The 23,933-nt window shown below is 41.2% G+C and overlaps 1 protein-coding gene across 1 annotated transcript in view; it reads right to left on the bottom strand.

The window, feature by feature from the left end:
- LOC122722420 overlaps positions 1-22,885 on the bottom strand; it is a gene marked incomplete at its 5' end in the record, with an annotated part of 45,034 nt that extends 22,149 nt beyond the window's left edge. Inside the window, 6 exons of the mRNA XM_043953119.1 lie at positions 18,599-18,723; positions 18,778-18,912; positions 19,066-19,838; positions 19,971-20,604; positions 21,052-21,298; positions 21,758-22,885. Coding sequence (XP_043809054.1) covers positions 18,599-18,723; positions 18,778-18,912; positions 19,066-19,838; positions 19,971-20,604; positions 21,052-21,298; positions 21,758-22,885 — 3,042 coding nt within the window. The remainder of the gene's footprint in view (positions 1-18,598; positions 18,724-18,777; positions 18,913-19,065; positions 19,839-19,970; positions 20,605-21,051; positions 21,299-21,757) is intronic.
- Positions 22,886-23,933: the final 1,048 nt, after the last annotated feature.

Raw genomic sequence — 23,933 nt, 5'->3', positions numbered from 1 at the left:
CATCATGTCCACTACGCTATTACAAACATACATTCATGCATATCTTTCTTTATTCTTGTTGACTCTGACTTCCCATAGCTATCTCAGAACCTGCAAAACTGGGGTTAAGGGAGTGGGATGAGCTCTATAGCCCAGTGAGTAGGAACAATAAAACAGTTCATTCATTACGTGCTCTCATGGAATGCATCACATCACAAACATATCATCTCACGGATGAATTTGTCACCACTAGCCCTCTACTGTATGTCATAATATGTCCTGCTGTGCCAAGGAGACTAGGTCATCACCTGGACTTCTCTTATCTATCTCATATCATAACATGTCCCACTGTGCCAAGGAGACTAGGTCATCACCTGGACTTCTCTTATCTGACTAGCTATCTGTCTATCTCATAGTACCAGGAGCGACCTGGTATGGCTATCTCATGCCATATCTCATCTGATCTCATAGTATCTCTGATTATATCAAGGGCTAAGGATCATCCAATATTCATCCACACAAATATCATCTTATGCAATGCATCATATTCGTGGATTCTAATGCAACACAACCTAATACATAACATGGCATTTTATGATGCATGAATCATGCTAGAAACGTGTCATTTCTCAAGTAAAATATGAAGTTTAGTTCCACTCACCTGTAGCCACTGCTTGACTCACTCTGGGCTAACTCTAACTCGGAAGCAGCTACTACTGCTAAACACCTCGGTTCCTCGGGTACAATCCTACAATGGAGGATGCAAATGAGGCACCAAACATACTTGATAGAGCATAATTTAGTCCATTTTATATTAATATTATTGATAAATATTTACATGATTTTTGCTTAATTTATTGTTTTTAATATTATTTTGCAGAAAATAGTGTAAAAGGACAATTTGGAGAAAAACCCCCTAAAACTGCCTTATTTAGAGCTTAGAAATAATTGGGCAGCAAAGGACACTTGGGCCCGCTTATGGACAGCCCATGGAGCCACTCAATTCACACCCATCCTCAGTACTTCACACACGGGCCAAGCTCGTTCAGCACACTGGACACATGCAAACGGCCCATTCCCGCACAATCGTGCACGGGACCAAAGCACTCCATCTACGCACACTTCACGTGGACCGAGCTTCTCACATGGGACCGCCCACTCAAGCCAAGCTCGTGGACCGCACTTCTTCACATGGACAGTGGACCCCATCCATTCACGCCCATTCCCGCTTCGACGCCCACTTCGCCATTCCCTCCAGTGGATCAAGCCCGCACGTCCACCTTGTACTCATGGACCGCGCTTCACCTAATCATGCGCATGTGGACAGCAACTCTAGATTAGGGTGCACATCTCTCACTATTTAAAGGACAATTCCAATCTCTTCCAGGAGACTACAATTTCTCATTCGGCAGTTTCCGCAGAGCTCCTGCGCAGCTCCTTCGGTTCTTTCTTTTTCCTTTATTTTATTTTATTTTTTTATTTTAATTTTCTATTTTTAATTCAGCCAATGAGTGGCTGATTTCTTTAATTCTAGTTGAGGATTGGTTGAAACTAAGGTTGTTTAATGGGTTGTGAGATCTGAACATAAATTATTGTCTTTGGTTTTGTTCAATATTTATGCAATTGATGCTTTAATTACATGATTACTTTGTTGTTTTGATCAAATTGGCCACTTGATTTTAATTGCAAAGTTAATTGATTGTTAGTTGGGATTATTTTTAGTCCGTAATTGCTGGAAATATTCTGACCTTAGAACACTTGGCGTAAAAACCAAGGAATTGCATGATCTAGCGTTATCTCCATACGTTTGGGTAGCTAGGATTGGATCTCTCTATTTCTTTATGCAATTGACAATTGTTTTGATGCCTATGGCCCAAGGACGTTCCTTGGCAATTTGTTAATTAGTAATTAATTAGAGGACGTTCCCTAATTAATTTAATCATAAGGAGAGACATGGTGGTGAGAAGCGTCTTCCACCCCCATAACTAATCTATTGAACCAATCGAGATAATTTAAGTTTCAATGATCAACCCAAACAACCAAAGTGGATCCATATCTTCAACTAGGCTTTTCTCATATTGATTTACTCTTTTATTTTAATTATTTGCTTTCTATTATTACTCTCATTATTAGTTACTACAATCAATCTCAAACCCCCCATTTTACTTTTATTGCAATTTATTTTTATTCTATTTCCAGTTTATCTCATTTGATCCCACTTTCAGTTTTTATCTCATTTTTTGTTTATCTCATTGTTTCAGTTAATTTTATTGGTCTTGTTGAGAAAAAATAAATAGGTAATCAATTCTCTGTGGATTCGATCCTTTCACCACTATCTGCAGTTGTAAAATTGTTGATAACCAAAAAGGTTATTTTTGACCGGTTTCGACAACCGCGAGTCAAAAATTGGCGCCGTTGCCGGGGAGTTGATTTAACTTATTTGTTTTTCTTTCAAGACCAAATAAAAAAAAAAAAAAAAAAAAAGAGAAAGGTAGCACCACTGAATCTACCTCTGAAGAAGTCACCATCGCAGAATTAAATCATGGATGAGGAATGGACACCTTTTCGCCTCGCAGAACTTTATGAACAAATCGCTGCTGCGAAAAGTTTTGTTATAGACCAAACTGCACAAGCTCTTGAAGCACAACAACTCCAACAAATACATGCATGTAAAGGATTCTATGAACCATCAAGATATGCAATGCCTCAAGATCTCAGAACTAATCTTCATAAGACGTTGGAGACTTTGCAAAATGTTCAACAAGAAGCAGATCGAATAGCCGCCAAAATGAGAGCAGACATGGTAAGAAAAGAGGAAGAGCTCCAAGATGGTGAGACAGATGATGAAAGTTGGCAAGTACAAGAACAAGCCTCTGAAGAAATACAACCAGAATACTGTTTGTCCAAACAAACTGATCAAACATAACTTGTTGATAGTTTAAATATCATTGATTGTTTAAACAAAGATGTTTTTGATATAAAAGATGATATACTAAATGATGATCCTTGCAGGGAAGAGAGCCAAAAAGAGCCGGAACTGAAAGAAACTAACTGTTACATCCAACAGGTGGACTGCGAACACGCACAGAACAAAGGAGAGCCAATCACACCTCTTTAGATCAATCTTGCGCAGTCAGAAGGAACTCCAACTGAACCACCTCAGCTTAGACCGCAGGACAGTCCTGCAACTCCTCTAGTTGCACCTCTTCAGCTTCCATCGCATGAAACTCCTTTCATTCTTCCATTGCAGATCAATCTTGCGCAAGAAGGAGTACCTGAAATCCTCTCAGGCGCGTCCTTTCAGCTTCCAACACAAATCAGTCTTCCACCTCAGTTAGGTCCTATGCAGAAGGAGGAAACTGAAACTCCTTTCATCCTTCCAATGCAAACAGTCCATGCCCAGGAGGAACAAATGGTAGTCCAATGGCCCAAACCAAAGGAGCATGCAGATCAATGCCTGCCCAAACCTCCAGATAAGGTAGAATTTGTTTTGCCTGAACTTAATGCCAAATTGCAGCCACCCATGGAGAAATATCAATTGAAGTTGGAAGTGCTCAAAAATGCAAACATAAAGGCTAGAGGCACACCTCATCTGAAAGAGGAGAAGCTAATCATGTTACTTCATGAGTACATGGAAAAATTAGGATGGGCAATGACCCAATCAAAAGGAATGCTACACTTTTTGCTCAATGCAGTTGGGACTCTTTTCCCTTCTCCAATTACTTGAGCCTTGATCAAGAGGATCGCACCATGCACACCACACCCAGGGGAGTACTCAGTTTCTTTTGCATTTTAATATTTCCTATACATTGAGGACAATGCATGATTTAGGTGTGGGGGTGCATATTTCTGAATTTTTACTTTTTAAGTTTATTTTTGCTTTGATTTTTAGTTTGCTTGCATTAGTTGAAATTTTTTTCATTTTTTTTGCTTTCAATAATACACACACAACCACAACCATCTTCTTCTTTTTGTTTTGCTCTACTCAAAACTGATGAACTATGTTGAATGAGTCTTTCTTTCCATGACCCCATTGATGTGAAAACTCTTTAAACTTATGTTGAATCACTTGCAGTGGGTTATATTCATGCTTGAGAATTGCCTTTTGAATTGAATCTTTGAGTTTGCCATGGTGAAAAATATATTGATGACCCTCAATTGATCGAGAATAAATTAAAATTGTGTGAATGAACTTAATGTGACTTGATTTAGCAATTGGTGTTGATTTGCCCAAATCATTGAGAGAAAGAAAATTCAGCAAAGGCAAAGACCTCAAAAGCACAAATTGAAAATTGCTCCAATGGTCAAAAGACTATGAACAAGGCAAGTAGCCACTTGGGTAGGTGACCAACTGAAAAATATAAACCTTCAAATAAAAAATAGGTTGGTGACCTTTCCAAGCGAGATCTAAAGTGCAAAAGCCTGAATAAAGTACTTCAAGGTAAGGGCAAGTCAATCCAAAAGCTAGAAAAAGTCTTAACAAAAATGTGCATGTATGGTCTCTCTTGAGGAAAACAAATCCTAGCCATGGTAAGTAAAGGGAAACAAGGAAAAAAGGTGAGTAATCTTCATACATATATTCTTCACTGCAATGATTCAAAATAGGGGTTTAGAGTAAGAGTTTAAGTGGAAATAAGGATCTAGAGTGAGAAAGCTTGTTTGACTATGTTTATTTGCTTGAGGACAAGTAAAAGGCTAAGTGTGGGGGTATTTGATAGAGCATAATTTAGTCCATTTTATATTAATATTATTGATAAATATTTACATGATTTTTGCTTAATTTATTATTTTTAATATTATTTTACAGAAAATAGTGTAAAAGGACAATTTGGAGAAAAATCCCCTAAAACTGCCTTATTTAGAGCTTAGAAATAATTGGGCAGCAAAGGACACTTGGGCTCGCTTATGGACAGCCCATGGAGCCACTCAATTCACACCCATCCTCAGTACTTCACACACGGGCCAAGCTCGTTCAGCGCACTGGACACATGCAAACGGCCCATTCCCGCACAATCACGCACAGGTGAATCAAGCACCCGTGCACGGGACCAAAGCACTCCATCAACGCACACTTCACGTGGACCGAGCTTCTCACATGGGACCGCCCACTCAAGCCAAGCTCGTGGACCGCGCTTCTTCACATGGACAGTGGACCCCATCCATTCACGCCCATTCCCGCTTCGACGCCCACTTCGCCATTCCCTCCAGTGGATCAAGCCCACACGTCCACCTTGTACTCATGGACCGCGCTTCACCTAATCATGCGCATGTGGACAGCAACTCCAGATTAGGGCGCACATCTCTCACTATTTAAAGGACAATTCCAATCTCTTCCAGGAGACTACAATTTCTCATTCGGCAGTTTCCGCAGAGCTCCTGCGCAGCTCCTTCGGTTCTTTCTTTTTCCTTTATTTTATTTTATTTTTTTATTTTAATTTTCTATTTTTAATTCAGCCAATGAGTGGCTGATTTCTTTAATTCTAGTTGAGGATTGGTTGAAACTAAGGTTGTTTAATGGGTTGTGAGACCTGAACATAAATTATTGTCTTTGGTTTTGTTCAATATTTATGCAATTGATGCTTTAATTACATGATTACTTTGTTGTTTTGATCAAATTGGCCACTTGATTTTAATTGCAAAGTTAATTGATTGTTAGTTGGGATTATTTTTAGTCCGTAATTGCTGGAAATATTCTGACCTTAGAACACTTGGCGTAAAAACCAAGGAATTGCATGATCTAGCGTTATCTCCATACGTTTGGGTAGCTAGGATTGGATCTCTCTATTTCTTTATGCAATTGACAATTGTTTTGATGCCTATGGCCCAGGGACGTTCCTTGGCAATTTGTTAATTAGTAATTAATTAGAGGACGTTCCCTAATTAATTTAATCATAAGGAGAGACATGGTGGTGAGAAGCGTCTTCCACCCCCATAACTAATCTATTGAATCAATCGAGATAATTTAAGTTTCAATGATCAACCCAAATAACCAAAGTAGATCCATATCTTCAACTAGGCTTTTCTCATATTGATTTACTCTTTTATTTTAATTATTTGCTTTCTATTATTACTCTCATTATTAGTTACTACAATCAATCTCAAACCCCCCATTTTACTTTTATTGCAATTTATTTTTATTCTGTTTTCAGTTTATCTCATTTGATCCCACTTTCAGTTTTTATCTCATTTTTTGTTTATCTCATTGTTTCAGTTAATTTTATTGGTCTTGTTAAGAAAAAATAAATAGGTAATCAATTCTCTGTGGATTCGATCCTTTCACCACTATCTGCAGTTGTAAAATTGTTGATAACCAGAAAGGTTATTTTTGACCGGTTTCGACAACCGCGAGTCAATACTCTATGCAACTGATAAACAACTCCCCAAAACCCCTTTAGAACACTTCAAAACAAGTATGCAAAACAAGCAAAGGAAGGTTGGACAGCGCACCTTCGGCAGCACCTTCGACGGCCGAATGTCTCCTCCAGAGACGAAAGTCGGGCATGTTCGGCGGCCGAATCCTCCTTCGGCTGCCGAACCTGAGTTCATCCAGAACTCAGCTTCGTGCATACACACGCCTCCCACACCTTCCAATCCTTCCCAACATGCATCCAACCTCTCTAACTCATCCATATCTCAAAACAACAAGCACATAGGAGCTTAAGACAACTTAAACTCCAACAAACAAGCTCAGCAAGCAAACATAAAGCATAAAGGGTCTATGAACCCTAATATGCACAACTCATGCAAACTCAAGCATGAACTCCCCTTCCCTTCATAAAAACTTATAGAAAACAGTATAAAAACCAAGGATCTCCACTTACCTCTTGAAGAACAAAGGCTGGTGTGATCCAAACTCGAAGATATGGAGATCCAAGCTCCAAACTCCTCCAAGCTTTCAAACTCTTCAAAAACACATAAAACTTACTTAAAACTTATTTAACTTTGAAAGATTTGATGAAAATCCATGAAAACAATCCAAGGAGATCAAGAACTCACCTAGGCCAGAAAAAGAGAAGAATCCTCCTTTTTTCTGGACTCGGTGCCCTTTATAGATGAACAACCGCCTCAGCTTCGGCAGCCGAATCGCATGCAAAACCATGCAACGTTTGGCGGCCGAACTCAGACTTTCAGGGGCCGAATCTTAGGCATTTTCTGCAGCCGAACTTTACCTTCGGTGGCCGAACCTGGCAAAATTCCTCATTGGCCTTTTCTCTTCCAAACGCAATCCTTTCGCTCTTTAAAACCTTCAAACACTTAAAACCTTTAAGAAAATCTTTCTCTTACCCTTCTAGATACCTCTGACATCCTCGAATTCCCCCGGGCGATAGGAATTCCGATGCCTAAGCTAGCCGGGTATTACATTCTTCCCCCCTTTAAGAACATTTGTCCTCGAATGTTCAAACAACAAACAAATAAACAACGAAGCGGAAATCTGCTCTCCAAAGAGAAACACAGATATCGCTGGAGTAAGAACTCCCGGGTCGCCTAGCCATACTACCCTCTTGGGGTGATTCTAAAGGACTTCTCTTCTCAGATCTTTCTATTCTTCTATTCTACGGGCTGAGTGTGTATGATCCGTTCTAACTATGCTATACAGGTGAGATTTCCTGAGATCTCCACCTCTGGTTCATACAGAACCTCTATCGGATCCAACACCATTCTAGAATAAAAGAACTAAGGAAACCAAATGGTTCTCCTCTTAGAAGTAGATTACTCCTAGCTCTTTAGTCCTCTACAGGATTCCATGGATTTAACCTTTTAGCTTTCACCCCTCAACGGCTCACCACACACAACACTGTAACCTTCTGCTACGCACTGTGATCCTTGCCCGCCTTTCTTCTTCTTTACTATACTGGCTTCTTCTCTTCTGATCCCTTCTAACTATAAGATAAGCTGGTAAGCGACTTCTGACTGAGGGCAGTTAACATCTCATCTGCCTCATCCAGTAGATATTATTTTGTATACTCAGAGTCACTGAGCAGTTTTACCCCTTACCTCTGTTTTAGACTCTTCACTATAAACTCCTTTGAGCGATAAAGATCTCATCTTCACTCAACTGCTAAACTGACTTTTCTCTAACTTTCGACATATAGTTCCCGACTCTCAGATCTATTATGAAAAAAAACCAGCTTCTACTAGTTGTTCCTATAGATTATCCATTTTGTATGGGAACACTTGTCCTTGGTAGTGATTTTGTTCAACTGCTCACAGTCGTTACAAAATCTCAAGGTTTCATCCTTCATTTCTCACACCGACACTGGAACATTCCAGGGTGAGGTACTAGGTCAGATATAACCTTTATCTACCAAGCTTCTCTATACTATTCTACCTATGCTCGCTCTACAGGTGCCATCTTGTAGGGTAGAAGGAAAGAAATGGTTCCGCGTCCAGACACCACTTCTCGTCCAATCTCTGACTCCCTGACAGATGGTAAACCTGACAGTTCGTCTGGGAAAAACATCTAGAACTCATTAACTACGGGCATTGAGGCTAATTCCCCGATCTGACTACAAAACGCGCTCACAAGAGCTAGAACCCTCTGACTTCCTTTCCTGTGTACCTATAAGCCTGCTGGGCTGACATCAAACCTCTAGGCACCTATACTTTGTCCCTTCCAAGGACTACCCTTGATCCATCCAGCACTCTGAACTCTCCTACCTCATCTCTGTAAACACAGGTAGTACAATGAGTAGCTAGCCAATCCGCCCTAGAATGACACCAAATAGTCAACTCTAGAACCATAAGGTCAGCTGGATGGCATCTACTCACCACAACTCTGAACTGAACTAACTGACTGACTCTGCCTCAGATGGATCACACTCAGGTCCACTGACCCAAGGAAAACACTCTAAGCCCAGAAGTCATCAAACCCACTCTATCAACGGCTCACAACCAACAAGGAAAGCAAAACACTAGGGTTCAAAACAAACAGCATACACATCCGAACATCCACAAGTGAACGTACCTGACGTCACTGTGTTCGATGTGATAGCCTACTACTGAGTCAGGATGAAGATCCGAGCTAAAGCTAACGGAACTTCCCTCGGGAACCTACTAATGGAAAGGCCAACCCTTTCCTCTGCCTCAACCACCACCTAATCCCAGACTAAACTGAAATTTCCATTCTTACTCTTTTCTTACTCTTCTACTTCTTACTCTGTTTTCTGCATTAATTCTTATACTTGAGGGCTGCACTCGGAGATGAGAGATCACTCTCCCTATACCTGGATAAAATCCAAGGCCATAGCATCTCGTTGCAACACTCTCGAGCTCTTTCCTGGCTTACTAACCTCTAGCTACTACTCGTTTGGCTTTTACTCTCTCTCTCACTTTACTGGTGCCATCCTGCAGAGAAAACTATGAATGGTTTTGGGTCTAGACACCATTCCTCTATCCCATTCTACTCTTAACAGGTGGTAAACCTGACGGCTTGTTTGGGACAACATCTGAAACGTTTCTCTGGCTGCGGGAACTAAAACTGGTTCCCCTCCTGATCTGACTACCTGCTATGCTTTCTGACACAAGCAAGAAACCTCTGATAACCTCTCCTAAACAGTTTAAGAGCCTATAGGGCTGATATCAAATTCCAGGCATCGCTACACTGTCCCCTCAACAAACGACTTGTGATCCATCCTAATCGCTACGCCTGACTACTCTGTCTCTGCTATCTAAGGCAGTACTATGAGTAGCTCGCCCATCCACCCTTAGAATGACATCAAACAATCACCCTAGAACCACTAGGTCAGCTGGAAGGCACCTACTCACAACTAGCACTGAACTCAACTGGCAGACTGACTCTGCCGCTGATGGATCACATTTGGGTCTATTGGCCCAAAGAGGCCATTCTAATCCCAGAAGCTATCAAACCCCTACTCTCTATGGCTCTCAAAGCACTAAGGAAAGCGAAACATCAGAGCCTCTAATAGCAGACACATCAAAACATATGGAAGTGAAAAGTACCTGTCACCGCCATGTCCGATGTGTGAGCCTCCGGCTGCGTCAAAGCGAAGATCCGTGCTGGTACTGATGGACCTTCACCTGGGGAACCTGTGGAAGAAGGAGTGATCTCGCTCCCTCTGCCTCTGCCCAGCGCCATGGCTAGAGCTCCTGGCTGAGCCACTCTATCTGAGGCTGTCTGCTGGGACTGTGTTATCAAAGTCGCGGTGGAACACTCACGTGCTATGTGCCCCTCCTGTCCGCACCTGAATCATGCTGTTGTCCCTTCTAGACAGACTCCCTTGTGCCTCCTACCACACCTCATACATCGAGAACTATCCCAACCAGAACTCGAGCCATCACTAAAACCCATACTAGAGTTGACCCTCTTCCAGAACTCTTTTTTTCTTTGACCCTTTCAGGCCTCTCACTTTCTTTTTTTATTCTTTGCAGCAGCCTCACCCAAAGGGAAACGAGCACTATCCTCTGGGTAAAAGCACAACATCACACAAAACATCAAATGATCCATGGTAAAACACATGAATCCACAACATATATATCACATATCAATAATGCACATGTATCTCGTCATGGCATTTCACATCATCATGCAAGACAGGACTCCACATCCTATCCTAGTGGACATGATTTTTGCCTATTGTGCTTACCCTCCTATACAAGACAACACCTCTTTCCGATGTGGGATATCTCTAGTCCTTGAGCATCTTTGCTCAACACATCGTACTCTTGAGGCCCTATGCTCTGATACTAATCTGTTACTGCCCGGAAAGCGGTACCACTCTGTAACGGTCCGAACCATCACTGGCACTAGGATCCAGATCGGCTTAAGGCCGCCGGGACCCGTAGCAAGCCGACTATACTCTCTGTGTACCTGATACATGATAAAAAATACTCAACAATCCTATAAAACTCTCCAGGCTTAACTACTACTACTCAGATATACCAATCTGAAATGGCCCTCAGGGCCTATACCAGTGACTACTATCTGCTGTGGGTCAAGGGATTGAAACCCTTTTAATCTGTAACACAATCCACTGGTATCTCATCAAAGCCATACATTAAGCCTGATACACACATTTCTCATCAAGAAACGTAAAAGAGGATTCATGTACAAGGGATTAATCATACATCACACTAAAGCAAAGACATTAGGGAAAGCACAAGTCTATCCAGTATATGACAGTACATATCTATACATTACATTACAACTAATATTTTATTTACATCATGTCCACTACGCTATTACAAACATACATTCATGCATATCTTTCTTTATTCTTGTTGACTCTGACTTCCCATAGCTATCTCAGAACCTGCAAAACTTGGGTTAAGGGAGTGGGATGAGCTCTATAGCCCAGTGAGTAGGAACAATAAAACAGTTCATTCATTACGTGCTCTCATGGAATGCATCACATCACAAACATATCATCTCACGGATGAATTTGTCACCACTAGCCCTCTACTGTATGTCATAATATGTCCTGCTGTGCCAAGGAGACTAGGTCATCACCTGGACTTCTCTTATCTATCTCATATCATAACATGTCCCACTGTGCCAAGGAGACTAGGTCATCACCTGGACTTCTCTTATCTGACTAGCTATCTGTCTATCTCATAGTACCAGGAGCGACCTGGACTATCCAGGAGCGACCTGGTATGGCTATCTCATGCCATATCTCATCTGATCTCATAGTATCTCTGCTTATATCAAGCGCTAAGGATCATCCAACATTCATCCACACAAATATCATCTTATGCAATGCATCATATTCATGGATTCTAATGCAACACAACCTAACACATAACATGGCATTTTATGATGCATGAATCATGCTAGAAACGTGTCATTTCTCAAGTAAAATATGAAGTTTAGTTCCACTCACCTGTAGCCACTGCTTGACTCACTCTGGGCTAACTCTAACTCGGAAGCAGCTACTAGTGCTAAACACCTCGGTTCCTCAGGTACAATCCTACAATGGAGGATGCAAATGAGGCACCAAACATACTCTATGCAACTGATAAACAACTCCCCAAAACCCCTCTAGAACACCTCAAAACATGCATGCAAAACAAGCAAAGGAAGGTTGGACAGGGCACCTTCGGCAGCACCTTCGGCAGCCGAATGTCTCCTCCAGAGACGAAAGTCGGGCATGTTCGGCGGCCGAATCCTCCTTCGGCTGCCGAACCTGAGTTCATCCAGAACTCAGCTTCGTGCATAAACACGCCTCCCACACCTTCCAATCCTTCCCAACATGCATCCAACCTCTCTAACTCATCCATATCTCAAAACAACAAGCACATAGGAGCTTAAGACAACTTAAACTCCAACAAACAAGCTCAGCAAGCAAACATAAAGCATAAAGGGTCCATAAACCCTAATATACACAACTCATGGAAACTCAAGCATGAACTCCCCTTCCCTTCATAAAAACTTATAGAAAACAGTATAAAAACCAAGGATCTCCACTTACCTCTTGAAGAACAAAGGCTGGTGTGATCCAAACTCGAAGATATGGAGATCCAAGCTCCAAACTCCTCCAAGCTTTCAAACTCTTCAAAAACACATAAAACTTACTTAAAACTTGTTTAACTTTGAAAGATTTGATGAAAAACCATGAAAACAATCCAACGACATCAAGAACTCACCTAGGCCAGAAAGAGAGAAGAATCCTCCTCCTTTTTTCTGGACTCGGTGCCCTTTATAGATGAACAACCGCCTCAGCTTCGACAGCCGAATCGCATGCAAAACCATGCAACGTTTGGCGGTCGAACTCAGACTTTCGGGGGCCGAATCTTGGGCATTTTCGGCGGCCGAACTTTACCTTCGGGGGCTGAACCTGGCAAAATGCCTCCTTGGCCTTTTCTCTTCCAAACGCAATCCTTTCGCTCTTTAAAACCTTCAAACCCTTAAAACCTTTAAGAAAATCTTTCTCTTACCCTTCTAGATACCTCTGACATCCTCGAATTCCCCCGGGCGGTAGGAATTCCGATGCCTAAGCTAGCCGGGTATTACATTCTTCCCCCCTTTAAGAACATTTGTCCTCGAATGTTCAAACAACAAACAAATAAACAACGAAGCGGAAATCTGCTCTCCAAAGAGAAACACAGATATCGCTGGAGTAAGAACTCCCGGGTCGCCTAGCCATACTACCCTCTTGGGGTGATTCTAAAGGACTTCTCTTCTCAGATCTTTCTATTCTTCTATTCTACGGGCTGAGTGTGTATGATCCGTTCTAACTATGCTATACAAGTGAGATTTCCTGAGATCTCCACCTCTGGTTCATACAGAACCTCTATCGGATCCAACACCATTCTAGAATAAAAGAACTAAGGAAACCAAATGGTTCTCCTCTTAGAAGTAGATTACTCCTAGCTCTTTAGTCCTCTACAGGATTCCATGGATTTAACCTTTTAGCTTTCACCCCTCAACGGCTCACCACACACAACACTGTAACCTTTCGCTATGCACTCTAATCCTTGCCCGCCTTTCTTCTTCTTTACTATACTGGCTTCTTCTCTTCTGATCCCTTCTAACTATAGGATAAGCTGGTAAGCGACTTCTGACTGAGGGCAGTTAACATCTCATCTGCCTCATCCAGTAGATATTATTTTGTATACTCAGAGTCGCTGAGCAGTTTTACCCCTTACCTCTGTTTTAGACTCTTCACTATAAACTCCTTTGAGCGATAAAGATCTCATCTTCACTCAAATGCTAAACTGACTTTTCTCTAACTTTCCACATATAGTTCCCGACTCTCAGATCTATTATGAAAAACAACCAGCTTCTACTAGTTGTTCCTATAGATTATCCATTTTGTATGGGAACACTTGTCCTTGGTAGTGATTTTGTTCAACTGCTCACAGTCGTTACAAAATCTCAAGGTTTCATCCTTCATTTCTCACACCGACACTGGAACATTCCAGGGTGAGGTACTAGGTCAGATATAACCTTTATCTACCAAGCTTCTCTATACTATTCTACCTATGCTCGCTCTACAGGTGCCATCTTGTAGGGTAGAAGGAAAGAAATGGTTCCGCGTCCAGACACCACTTCTCGTCCAATCTCTGACTCCCTGACAGATGGTAAACCTGACAGTTCGTCTGGGAAAAACATCTAGAACTCATTAACTACGGGCATTGAGGCTAATTCCCCGATCTGACTACAAAACTCGCTCACAAGAGCTAGAACCCTCTGACTTCCTTTCCTGTGTACCTATAAGCCTGCTGGGCTGACATCAAACCTCTAGGCACCTATACTTTGTCCCTTCCAAGGACTACCTCTGATCCATCGAGCACTCTGAACTCTCCTACCTCGTCTCTGTAAACACAATGAGTAGCTAGCCAATCCGCCCTAGAATGACACCAAATAGTCAACTCTAGAACCATAAGGTCAGCTGGATGGCATCTACTCACCACAACTCTGAACTGAACTAACTGACTGACTCTGCCTCAGATGGATCACACTCAGGTCCACTGACCCAAGGAGAACACTCTAAGCCCAGAAGTCATCAAACCCACTCTATCAACGGCTCACAACCAACAAGGAAAGCGAAACACTAGGGTTCAAAACAAACAGCATACACATCCGAACATCCACAAGTGAACGTACCTGACGTCACTGTGTTCGATGTGATAGCCTACTACTGAGTCAGGATGAAGATCCGAGCTAAAGCTAACGGAACTTCCCTCGGGAACCTACTAATGGAAAGGCCAACCCTTTCCTCTGCCTCAACCACCACCTAATCCCAAACTAAACTGAAATTTCCATTCTTACTCTTTTCTTACTCTTCTACTTCTTACTCTGTTTTCTGCATTAATTCTTATACTTGAGGGCTGCACTCGGAGATGAGAGATCACTCTCCCTATACCTGGATAAAATCTAAGGCCATAGCATCTCATAGCAACACTCTCGAGCTCTTTCCTGGCTTACTAACCTCTAGCTACTACTCGTTTGGCTTTTACTCTCTCTCTCACTTTACTGGTGCCATCCTGCAGAGAAAACTATGAATGGTTTTGGGTCTACACACCATTCCTCTATCCCATTCTACTCTTAACAGGTGGTAAACCTGACGGCTTGTTTGGGACAACATCTGAAACTTTTCTCTGTCTGCGGGCACTAAAACTGGTTCCCCTCTTGATCTGACTACCTGCTATGCTCTCTGACACAAGCAAGAAACCTCTGATAACCTCTCCTAAACAGTTTAAGAGCCTATAGGGCTGATATCAAATTCCAGGCATCGCTACACTGTCCCCTCAACAAACGACTTGTGATCCATCCTAATCGCTACGCCTGACTACTCTGTCTCTGCTATCTAAGGCAGTACTATGAGTAGCTCACCCATCCACCCCTAGAATGACATCAAACAATCACCCTAGAACCACTAGGTCAGCTGGAAGGCACCTACTCACAACTAGCACTGAACTCAACTGGCAGACTGACTCTGCAGCTGATGGATCACATTTGGGTCTATTGGCCCAAAGAGGCCATTCTAATCCCAGAAGCTATCAAACCCCTACTCTCTATGGCTCTCAAAGCACTAAGGAAAGCGAAACATCAGAGTCTCTAATAGCAGACACATCAAAACGTATGGAAGTGAAAAGTACCTGTCACCGCCATGTCCGATGTGTGAGCCTCCGGCTGCGTCAAAGCGAAGATCCGTGCTGGTACTGATGGACCTTCACCTGGGGAACCTGTGGAAGAAGGAGTGATCTCGCTCCCTCTGCCTCTGCCCAGCGCCATGGCTAGAGCTCCTGGCTGAGCCACTCTATCTGAGGTTGTCTGCTGGGACTGTGTTATCAAAGTCGCGGTGGAACACTCACGTGCTATGTGCCCCTCCTGTCCGCACCTGAATCATGCTGTTGTCCCTACTAGACAGACTCCCTTGTGCCTCCTACCACACCTCATACATCGAGAACTATCCCAACCAGAACTCGAGCCATCACTAAAACCCATACTAGAGTTGACCCTCTTCCAGAACTCTTTTTTTCTTTGACCCTTTCAGGCCTCTCACTTTCTTTTTTTATTCTTTGCAGCAGCCTCACCCAAAGGGAAACGAGCACTATCCTCTGGGTAAAAGCACAACATCACACAAAACATCAAATGATCCATGTTAAAACACATGAATCCACAACATATATATCACATATCAATAATGCACATGTATCTCGTCATGGCATTTCACATCATCATGCAAGACAGGACTCCACATCCTATCCTAGTGGACATGATTTTTGCCTATTGTGTTTACCCTCCTATACAAGACAACACTTCTTTCCGATGTAGGATATCTCTAGTCCTTGAGCATCTTTGCTCAACACATCGTACTCTTGAGGCCCTATGCTCTGATACCAATCTGTAACAGCCCGAAAAGCGGTACCCCTCCGTAACGGTCCGAACCATCACTGGCACTAGGATCCAGATCGGCTTAAGGCCGCCGGGACCCGTAGCAAGCCGACTATACTCTCTGTGTACCTGATAAATCCCATACATGATAAAAAATACTCAACAATCCTGTAACACTCTTCAGGCTTAACTACTGCTACTCAGATATGCCAATCTGAAATGGCCCTCAGGGCCTATACCAGTGACTACTATCTGCTGTGGGTCAAGGGATTGAAACCCTTTTAATCTGTAACACAATCCACTGGTATCTCATCAAAGCCATACATTAAGCCTGATACACACATTTCTCATCAAGAAACGTAAAACAGGATTCATGTACAAGGGATTAATCATACATCACACTAAAGCAAAGACATTAGGGAAAGCACAAGTCTATCTAGTATATGACAGTACATATCTATACATTACATTACAACTAATCTTTTATTTACATCATGTCCACTACGCTATTACAAACATACATTCATGCATATCTTTCTTTATTCTTGTTGACTCTGACTTCCTATAGCTATCTCAGAACCTGCAAAACTTGGGTTAAGGGAGTGGGATGAGCTTTATAGCCCAGTGAGTAGGAACAATAAAACAGTTCATTCATTACGTGCTCTCATGGAATGCATCACATCACAAACATATCATCTCACGGATGAATTTGTCACCACTAGCCCTCTACTGTATGTCATAATATGCCCTGTTGTGCCAAGGAGACTAGGTCATCACCTGGACTTCTCTTATCTATCTCATATCATAACATGTCCCACTGTGCCAAGGAGACTAGGTCATCACCTGGACTTCTCTTATCTGACTAGCTATCTGTCTATCTCATAGTACCAAGAGCGACCTGGACTATCTAGGAGCGACCTGGTATGGCTATCTCATGCCATATCTCATCTGATCTCATAGTATCTCTGCTTATATCAAGGGTTAAGGATCATCCAACATTCATCCACACAAATATCATCTTATGCAATGCATCATATTCGTGGATTCTAATGCAACACAACCTAATACATAACATGGCATTTTATGACGCATGAATCATTCTAGAAACGTGTCATTTCTCAAGTAAAATATGAAGTTTAGTTCCACTCACCTGTAGCCACTGCTTGACTCACTCTGGGCTAACTCTAACTCGGAAGCAGCTACTACAGCTAAACACCTCGGTTCCTCGGGTACAATCCTACAATGGAGGATGCAAAGGAGGCACCAAACATACTCTATGCAACTGATAAACAACTCCCCAAAACCCCTCTAGAACACCTCAAAACATGCATGCAAAACAAGCAAAGGAAGGTTGGACAGGGCACCTTCGGCAGCACCTTCGACGGCCGAATGTTTCCTCCAGAGACGAAAGTCGAGCATGTTCGGCGGCCGAATCCTCCTTCGGCTGCCGAACCTGAGTTCATCCAGAACTCAGCTTCGTGCATAAACACACCTCCCACACCTTCCAATCCTTCCCAACATGCATCCAACCTCTCTAACTCATCCATATCTCAAAACAACAAGCACATAGGAGCTTAAGACAACTTAAACTCCAACAAACAAGCTCAGCAAGCAAACATAAAGCATAAAGGGTCCATAAACCCTAATATGCACAACTCATGCAAACTCAAGCATGAACTCCCCTTCCCTTCATAAAAACTTATAGAAAACAGTATAAAAACTGATGCGAAACCCCGGCCTATTAGAGACTGAAACGACACATACCCTAGTAAAAAGAACTTAATTCAGAAAATAATTCCCCAATCTAAAGCACCCTTAATTAACATGCAATTAAGAACACTTATAATGGATTGATTTCAAGAGCAGCAAGAATAAGAAACATACAAGTTAGTATCAAACCTTATTCGTGATGCAATGTCAAGAACCAAGATCTCTCTTAAGCTCTCAAAGAAGAATCGCATAAAGCAATTGTATTGAATAATTGATAATCTGTGTCTACAATAGAAAAATGGATGCTTTATATAGCCTAAATTAAGACCCATGATCTTTGCCACTACCCACAACTATGCATGGACCCATGATCTATGCCACTATCCACTACTAGGTAACCACCCACTACTGTTTAACTACCCACTACCAAATAACTACCCACTACTGATTAACTACCAACTACTAAATGACTACCCACTATAAATACAGAATTTGAATTGTCAATAAGGACACATTTGGCCTAATTGACTTGGAATGGCCAGATTGTTCTTCAACTTCAAAATGAACTTGCAAAGCTTCAACATATTCCTTCATGAATCCTTGAAGTGCTTCCTTCAACCTCTTGGATCTCAGCCTTGTAATTGGTCCTTGAGGCAATGCTAGCTCATCATTTTTGGTGTTGTTGGTCGTGCTTACATCATCCCCTCCCTCTTGAAAAGGATTCGTCCTCGAATCTGTACCAAAATCAAAAGGAGACAAATCAGAAACATTAAAGGTAGCACTTACACCAAACTCACCTGGCAGATCAATTATGTATGCATTGTCATTGATCCGTTTCAGCACTTGATATGGTCCATCCCCTCGTGCATCGAGTTTTGATTTCCTTTGAGTTGGAAACCTTTCCTTTCGCATATGGATCCAAACCCAATCACCTGGTTTGAATACAACTTTCTTGCGACCCTTATTGGCCTGTTTCTCATATATGCTGTTACGCTTCTCAATATGCTCACGCGCTTTCACGTGTATTGATTTAACCATTTCAGCCTTCGCTTTTCCATCTATATTAGACAACTCGTTCAAAGGTAAAGGCATTAAATCTAGTACAGTTAATGGATTAAAACCATACACAACCTCAAAAGGTGAATAACCAGTAGAAGAATGGACTGCTCGATTATAAGCAAATTCAACATATGGCAAACATTCTTCCCAAGTTTTCAAGTTCCTACCCACAATAGCACGAAGCATAGTTCCTAAAGTCCTATTAACAACTTCAGTTTGGCCATCTGTTTGTGGATGACAAGTAGTAGAAAATAAAAGTTTAGTACCCAATTTCCCCCACAAAACACGCCAGAAATGACTAAGGAACTTAGAATCTCTATCAGAAACAATAGTCTTAGGTATACCATGCAAACGGACTACTTCCCTGAAAAACAAATCAGCTATGTTCGTTGCATCATCAGTTTTATGACATGGAATAAAATGTGCCATCTTGCTAAAGCGATCTACAACAACAAACACTGAATCTCTACCTCTTTTTGTCCTAGGTAAACCTATCACAAAATCCATAGATATATCAGTCCAAGGTTCAGTAGGTATAGGCAAAGGAGTATACAACCCATGTGGCAAGGACTTAGATTTAGCCTGTTTACATGCAAAGCATTGAGCACAAATTTTCTCTACATATTTTCGCATGTTAGGCCAATAAAAGTGTTCATTCAACATGTCTAAAGTCTTTTGCACACCAAAATGTCCCATTAATCCTCCTGAATGTGATTCTCTAACAAGCAACTCACGCACTGAACAATTAGGTATGCATATTTGTTTCCCCCTAAAAAGAAACCCATCATGCAAATAAAACGTTTTAAATGCCCCATGTTCACAAGCCTTAAATACATCAGAAAAATCAGTATCATTCTCATACATATCTTTCAAATGCTCAAATCCTAACAACTTAGAACTAAGCATGGAAGTCAATGCATAACGTCTAGATAATGCATCGGCAATCACATTCTCTTTACCTTGCTTGTATTTAATCACATAAGGAAAGATTTCGAGATATTCAACCCACTTACCATGCCGCTTGTTCAACTTCCCTTGTCCCTTCAAGTGTTTGAGAGACTGATGGTCGGTATGAATCACAAACTCATTAGGCAGCAAGTAGTGTTCCCAAACTTCAAGAGCCCTAATCAGTGCATAGAACTCTTTGTCATAGGTGGAATAGTTCAATTGTGCGCCACCTAACTTCTCACTAGAATATGCTATGGGTCGGCCTTCCTGCATAAGAACAGCACCAATACCAATCCCAGAAGCATCACATTCAATTTCAAAGGTTTTAGAAAAATCAGGTAACCTTAAAACAGGAGCGGTAGTAAGTTTTTCCTTCAATGTGTTAAATGCAAGTTCCTGTTCTTTACCCCACTTAAACCCAACAGCCTTTTTAATAATCTCATTTAGAGGTGCAGCAATAGTGCTGAAATCTCTAACAAACCTCCTATAGAAGCTTGCCAATCCATGAAAGGATCTCACCTCATTAGCATTCTTAGGTGTAGGCCATTCTTGGATAGCCTTAACCTTTTCAGTATCTACCTCAACTCCACGTGAACTAATAATAAATCCTAGGAATATGACACTATCAGTACAAAATGTGCATTTCTTAAGATTAGCATACAGTTCATGTTCACGCAACTTCTGTAAAACAAGTTCAACATGCCTAATGTGGTCATCCATGTTTCGGCTATAAATCAATATATCATCAAAATACACAACCACAAACTTACCTAGGTAATCACGCAAAACATGGTTCATCAATCTCATAAATGTGCTAGGTGCATTAGTTAAGCCAAAAGGCATGACTAACCATTCATATAAACCATATTTTGTCTTAAAGGCAGTTTTCCACTCATCACCTAACTTCATCCTAATTTGATGATAACCGCTTTTCAAATCAATTTTTGTAAAGAAAACAGCACCACATAATTCTTCAAGCATATCATCTAATCTAGGAATAGGATGGCGATACTTTACAGTGATTTTGTTGATCGCACGACAATCAACACACATGCGCATTGTTCCATCTTTCTTTGGAACCAACAAAACAGGTACTGCGCATGGACTAAGGCTCTCCCTGATATGTCCCTTAGCTAGCAACTCATCAACTTGCTTTTGCAATTCCTTCGTCTCCTCAGGATTGCTACGGTAAGCTGGACGGTTTGGAATCTGAGCTCCAGGAACAAAATCGATTTGATGTTCTATTCCCCTAATGGGTGGCAACCCAGATGGCACCTCCTCAGGAAATACATCCGCAAACTCCTGCAATAACTTAGAAAAAGAACTAGGCAATTCAACAGTAGGATTAGTCTCAATCATAAAATTGGAACTAAAACGCAATATAATCAAAGCTCTCTTCCCTAAGTATGCTTTCTTCAGCTCTCTCTCTTTACAATAAAAGGAAGACTTGCTGAATTCTTCACTCTTCTCACTCAGCTCTCCTTTTACCTCCACACTCACTAACGTTTTCTCTCCTGCACATCTCTCATTTTTATCCTTTCCCGTGCAGTCACTCTCCTTTGGGCCATTCGAAACTTTCATTTTACTACTGGCCCCTTTTCCCTCATTCTTTTTACTTGTCTCACCTCCCTTACCCAATTTAGCAGATTGTTGTAATTTCACTTGATCTGCATATACATCTTTAGGAGATAATGGTACAAGTATATGTTTTACACCGAGGAACGTAAAAGAAAACCTATTACTATACCCATCATGAATGACACGCCTATCAAATTGCCATGGTCTACCTAACAAAATGTGTCCAGCCTGCATGGGTACAATATCACAAGTAACCTCATCTACATATTTGCCAATAGAAAATGACACTTTACATTGCTTGGTTACCTTTGCCTCGCCGCTATCATTCAACCACTGAAGTCTGTAAGGATTAGGGTGTTTAATAGTTTCTAGTCCTAATTTATCAACTAAAATAGTACTAGCACAATTAACTTGACTACCCGAATCTATTATCATGCTACAGACTTTACCACCAACCAAACAACGAGTGTGAAAGATGTTTTCACGCTGTTCAAGTCCCTCTTCTTTAATAGAAACATTTAAAGTACGCAATATCACTAAGGACTCTCCTTGAACAGGATACTCTTCTATCTCTACATCAGAACAATCTTCTAAAGGTGGTACTTCATCAGAATCAGAATCACTTTCGGAGACTATCTCATCTCCCCTCACTACCATAGCATGTTTATTAGCACACTCATTGGCATAATGCCCACGCCCTTTACATTTAAAGCACTGAATATCTCTAGTTCTATTTGATTTAGGGGCTGATTCATTTTTACCATGAGAGTTGGGTGTTTCTTTGGAAGGTAACATGCCTTTTTGAGTTGAAGACTTTTCAAACCTTTTAGGATCAGGCTTGGTGTTCCATTTGGAACCCCATTTGCTGTTGGAGTTTTGAGCAGCCCTGTTGCTCCCCCATCTATTTCGGCCTCTTTGTCTTTCCACCTTAATTGCAATGTTCACCAAGTCTTCCAAATCAACATATGGTTGCAAATCAACCACATCAGCAATCTCCTTGTTTAGACCACCAAAGAAACGAGCCATAGTCTGGTCTTCCTCCTCCACTATGTTTGCTTTGATCAGGAGCAACTCCATCTCCTTATGATACTCATCAACAGACTTTGATCCCTGAGTTAATCTTTGCAATTGATGATGGAGAACTCTATGGTAATAAGTAGGCACATATTTCTTCCTCATGATTCGCTTCATCTCATCCCAACTAGCAATGGGTAACTCTCCATTCCTTCTCCTAGATTTCACAAGCTCATCCCACCATATTAGTGCATAATCTAAAAATTCAAGGGCAGCAAGTTTTACCTTTTTATCATCGGAATAGTTTTGACAGTTAAAAACCATCTCCACTTTACGCTCCCACTCTAAATAGGCATCAACATCAGCCTTACCATTGAAGCTTGGAATCTTCATCTTTATGGAGTTCATACTGTTATCTACATATGGTACACGATCATTGAACCTTCTGACTCGGACAGGGGCTGATTGTGCCTCATTTTCCTCATCATAGGATGGATCGTGTGTATCATCATCCCTCTGAATGGACTTGCCCTTTGAAGATCTAAGGTTGTCCTCAAGGTTATCCATTCTCGAATTTAGCTTCTGAAAGCTATCCATGAAAGCTTTATATATATCTTTAAGATCAAATGTAGGGTCAGAAGTGTCACCAGTATTATGCCCAGACATTATAGAAAAAAAATTCACAATTCTCTCAACTCACGTGTTTAATTTTCAAGCACTCACTTGGTATCTCAAAAGTGCACTTCAGAATAAGGACTCAATAAGCCAAGCTTGTATGATTCAAATAATAAGGAAAGCAAGGAAAGACCTAAGAAGAAAAGATAGGAAACAACACTAGATGCAAACTGACCAAAATGAACAAATAGATTGATTTAGCACACAAAAGTTAAATTTCGTGTACTAAGTGTAATTAGATGTTCAACAATGTGCAATTTGTCAAACTAAATGTAAGGAACCAACAGACAGGAAGACACCAAATTGACAAACTAAGAATCAAAAATTGACAAGACGGATGTGCTTAACACGAAGTTTTCCCTAAGCATGCAATCCTAGGTTAACTGATATTAATATTGACTCAACAAAATTAATTCAAAGCAAGCAAACAAAATAGACACTTAAAACAGCAAGTATTAAGTACAACTGTTTTGTGAAAATACTACCCAAATTTGTCCTAAACCTACCCCAAACATGTATTTCGAATTCCAAGCCCAGAAATATGTTCAAGGTATATGAAATATGATTTATATCAGTAGATATCAATCAGGATGAAGTTTGAACAAATGAACCAAAGTGGCAGAAATTCTTTTTTTTTCCTTTTTTTTTTCTTCTTGTTTTGATTTTTTTT

Source organism: Manihot esculenta, chromosome 18, assembly GCF_001659605.2.
Source record: "Manihot esculenta cultivar AM560-2 chromosome 18, M.esculenta_v8, whole genome shotgun sequence".
NCBI lineage: Eukaryota > Viridiplantae > Streptophyta > Magnoliopsida > Malpighiales > Euphorbiaceae > Manihot > Manihot esculenta.
Note: the sequence above shows the minus strand (reverse complement) of the source record. Positions and strands in the feature narration are given on the sequence as shown.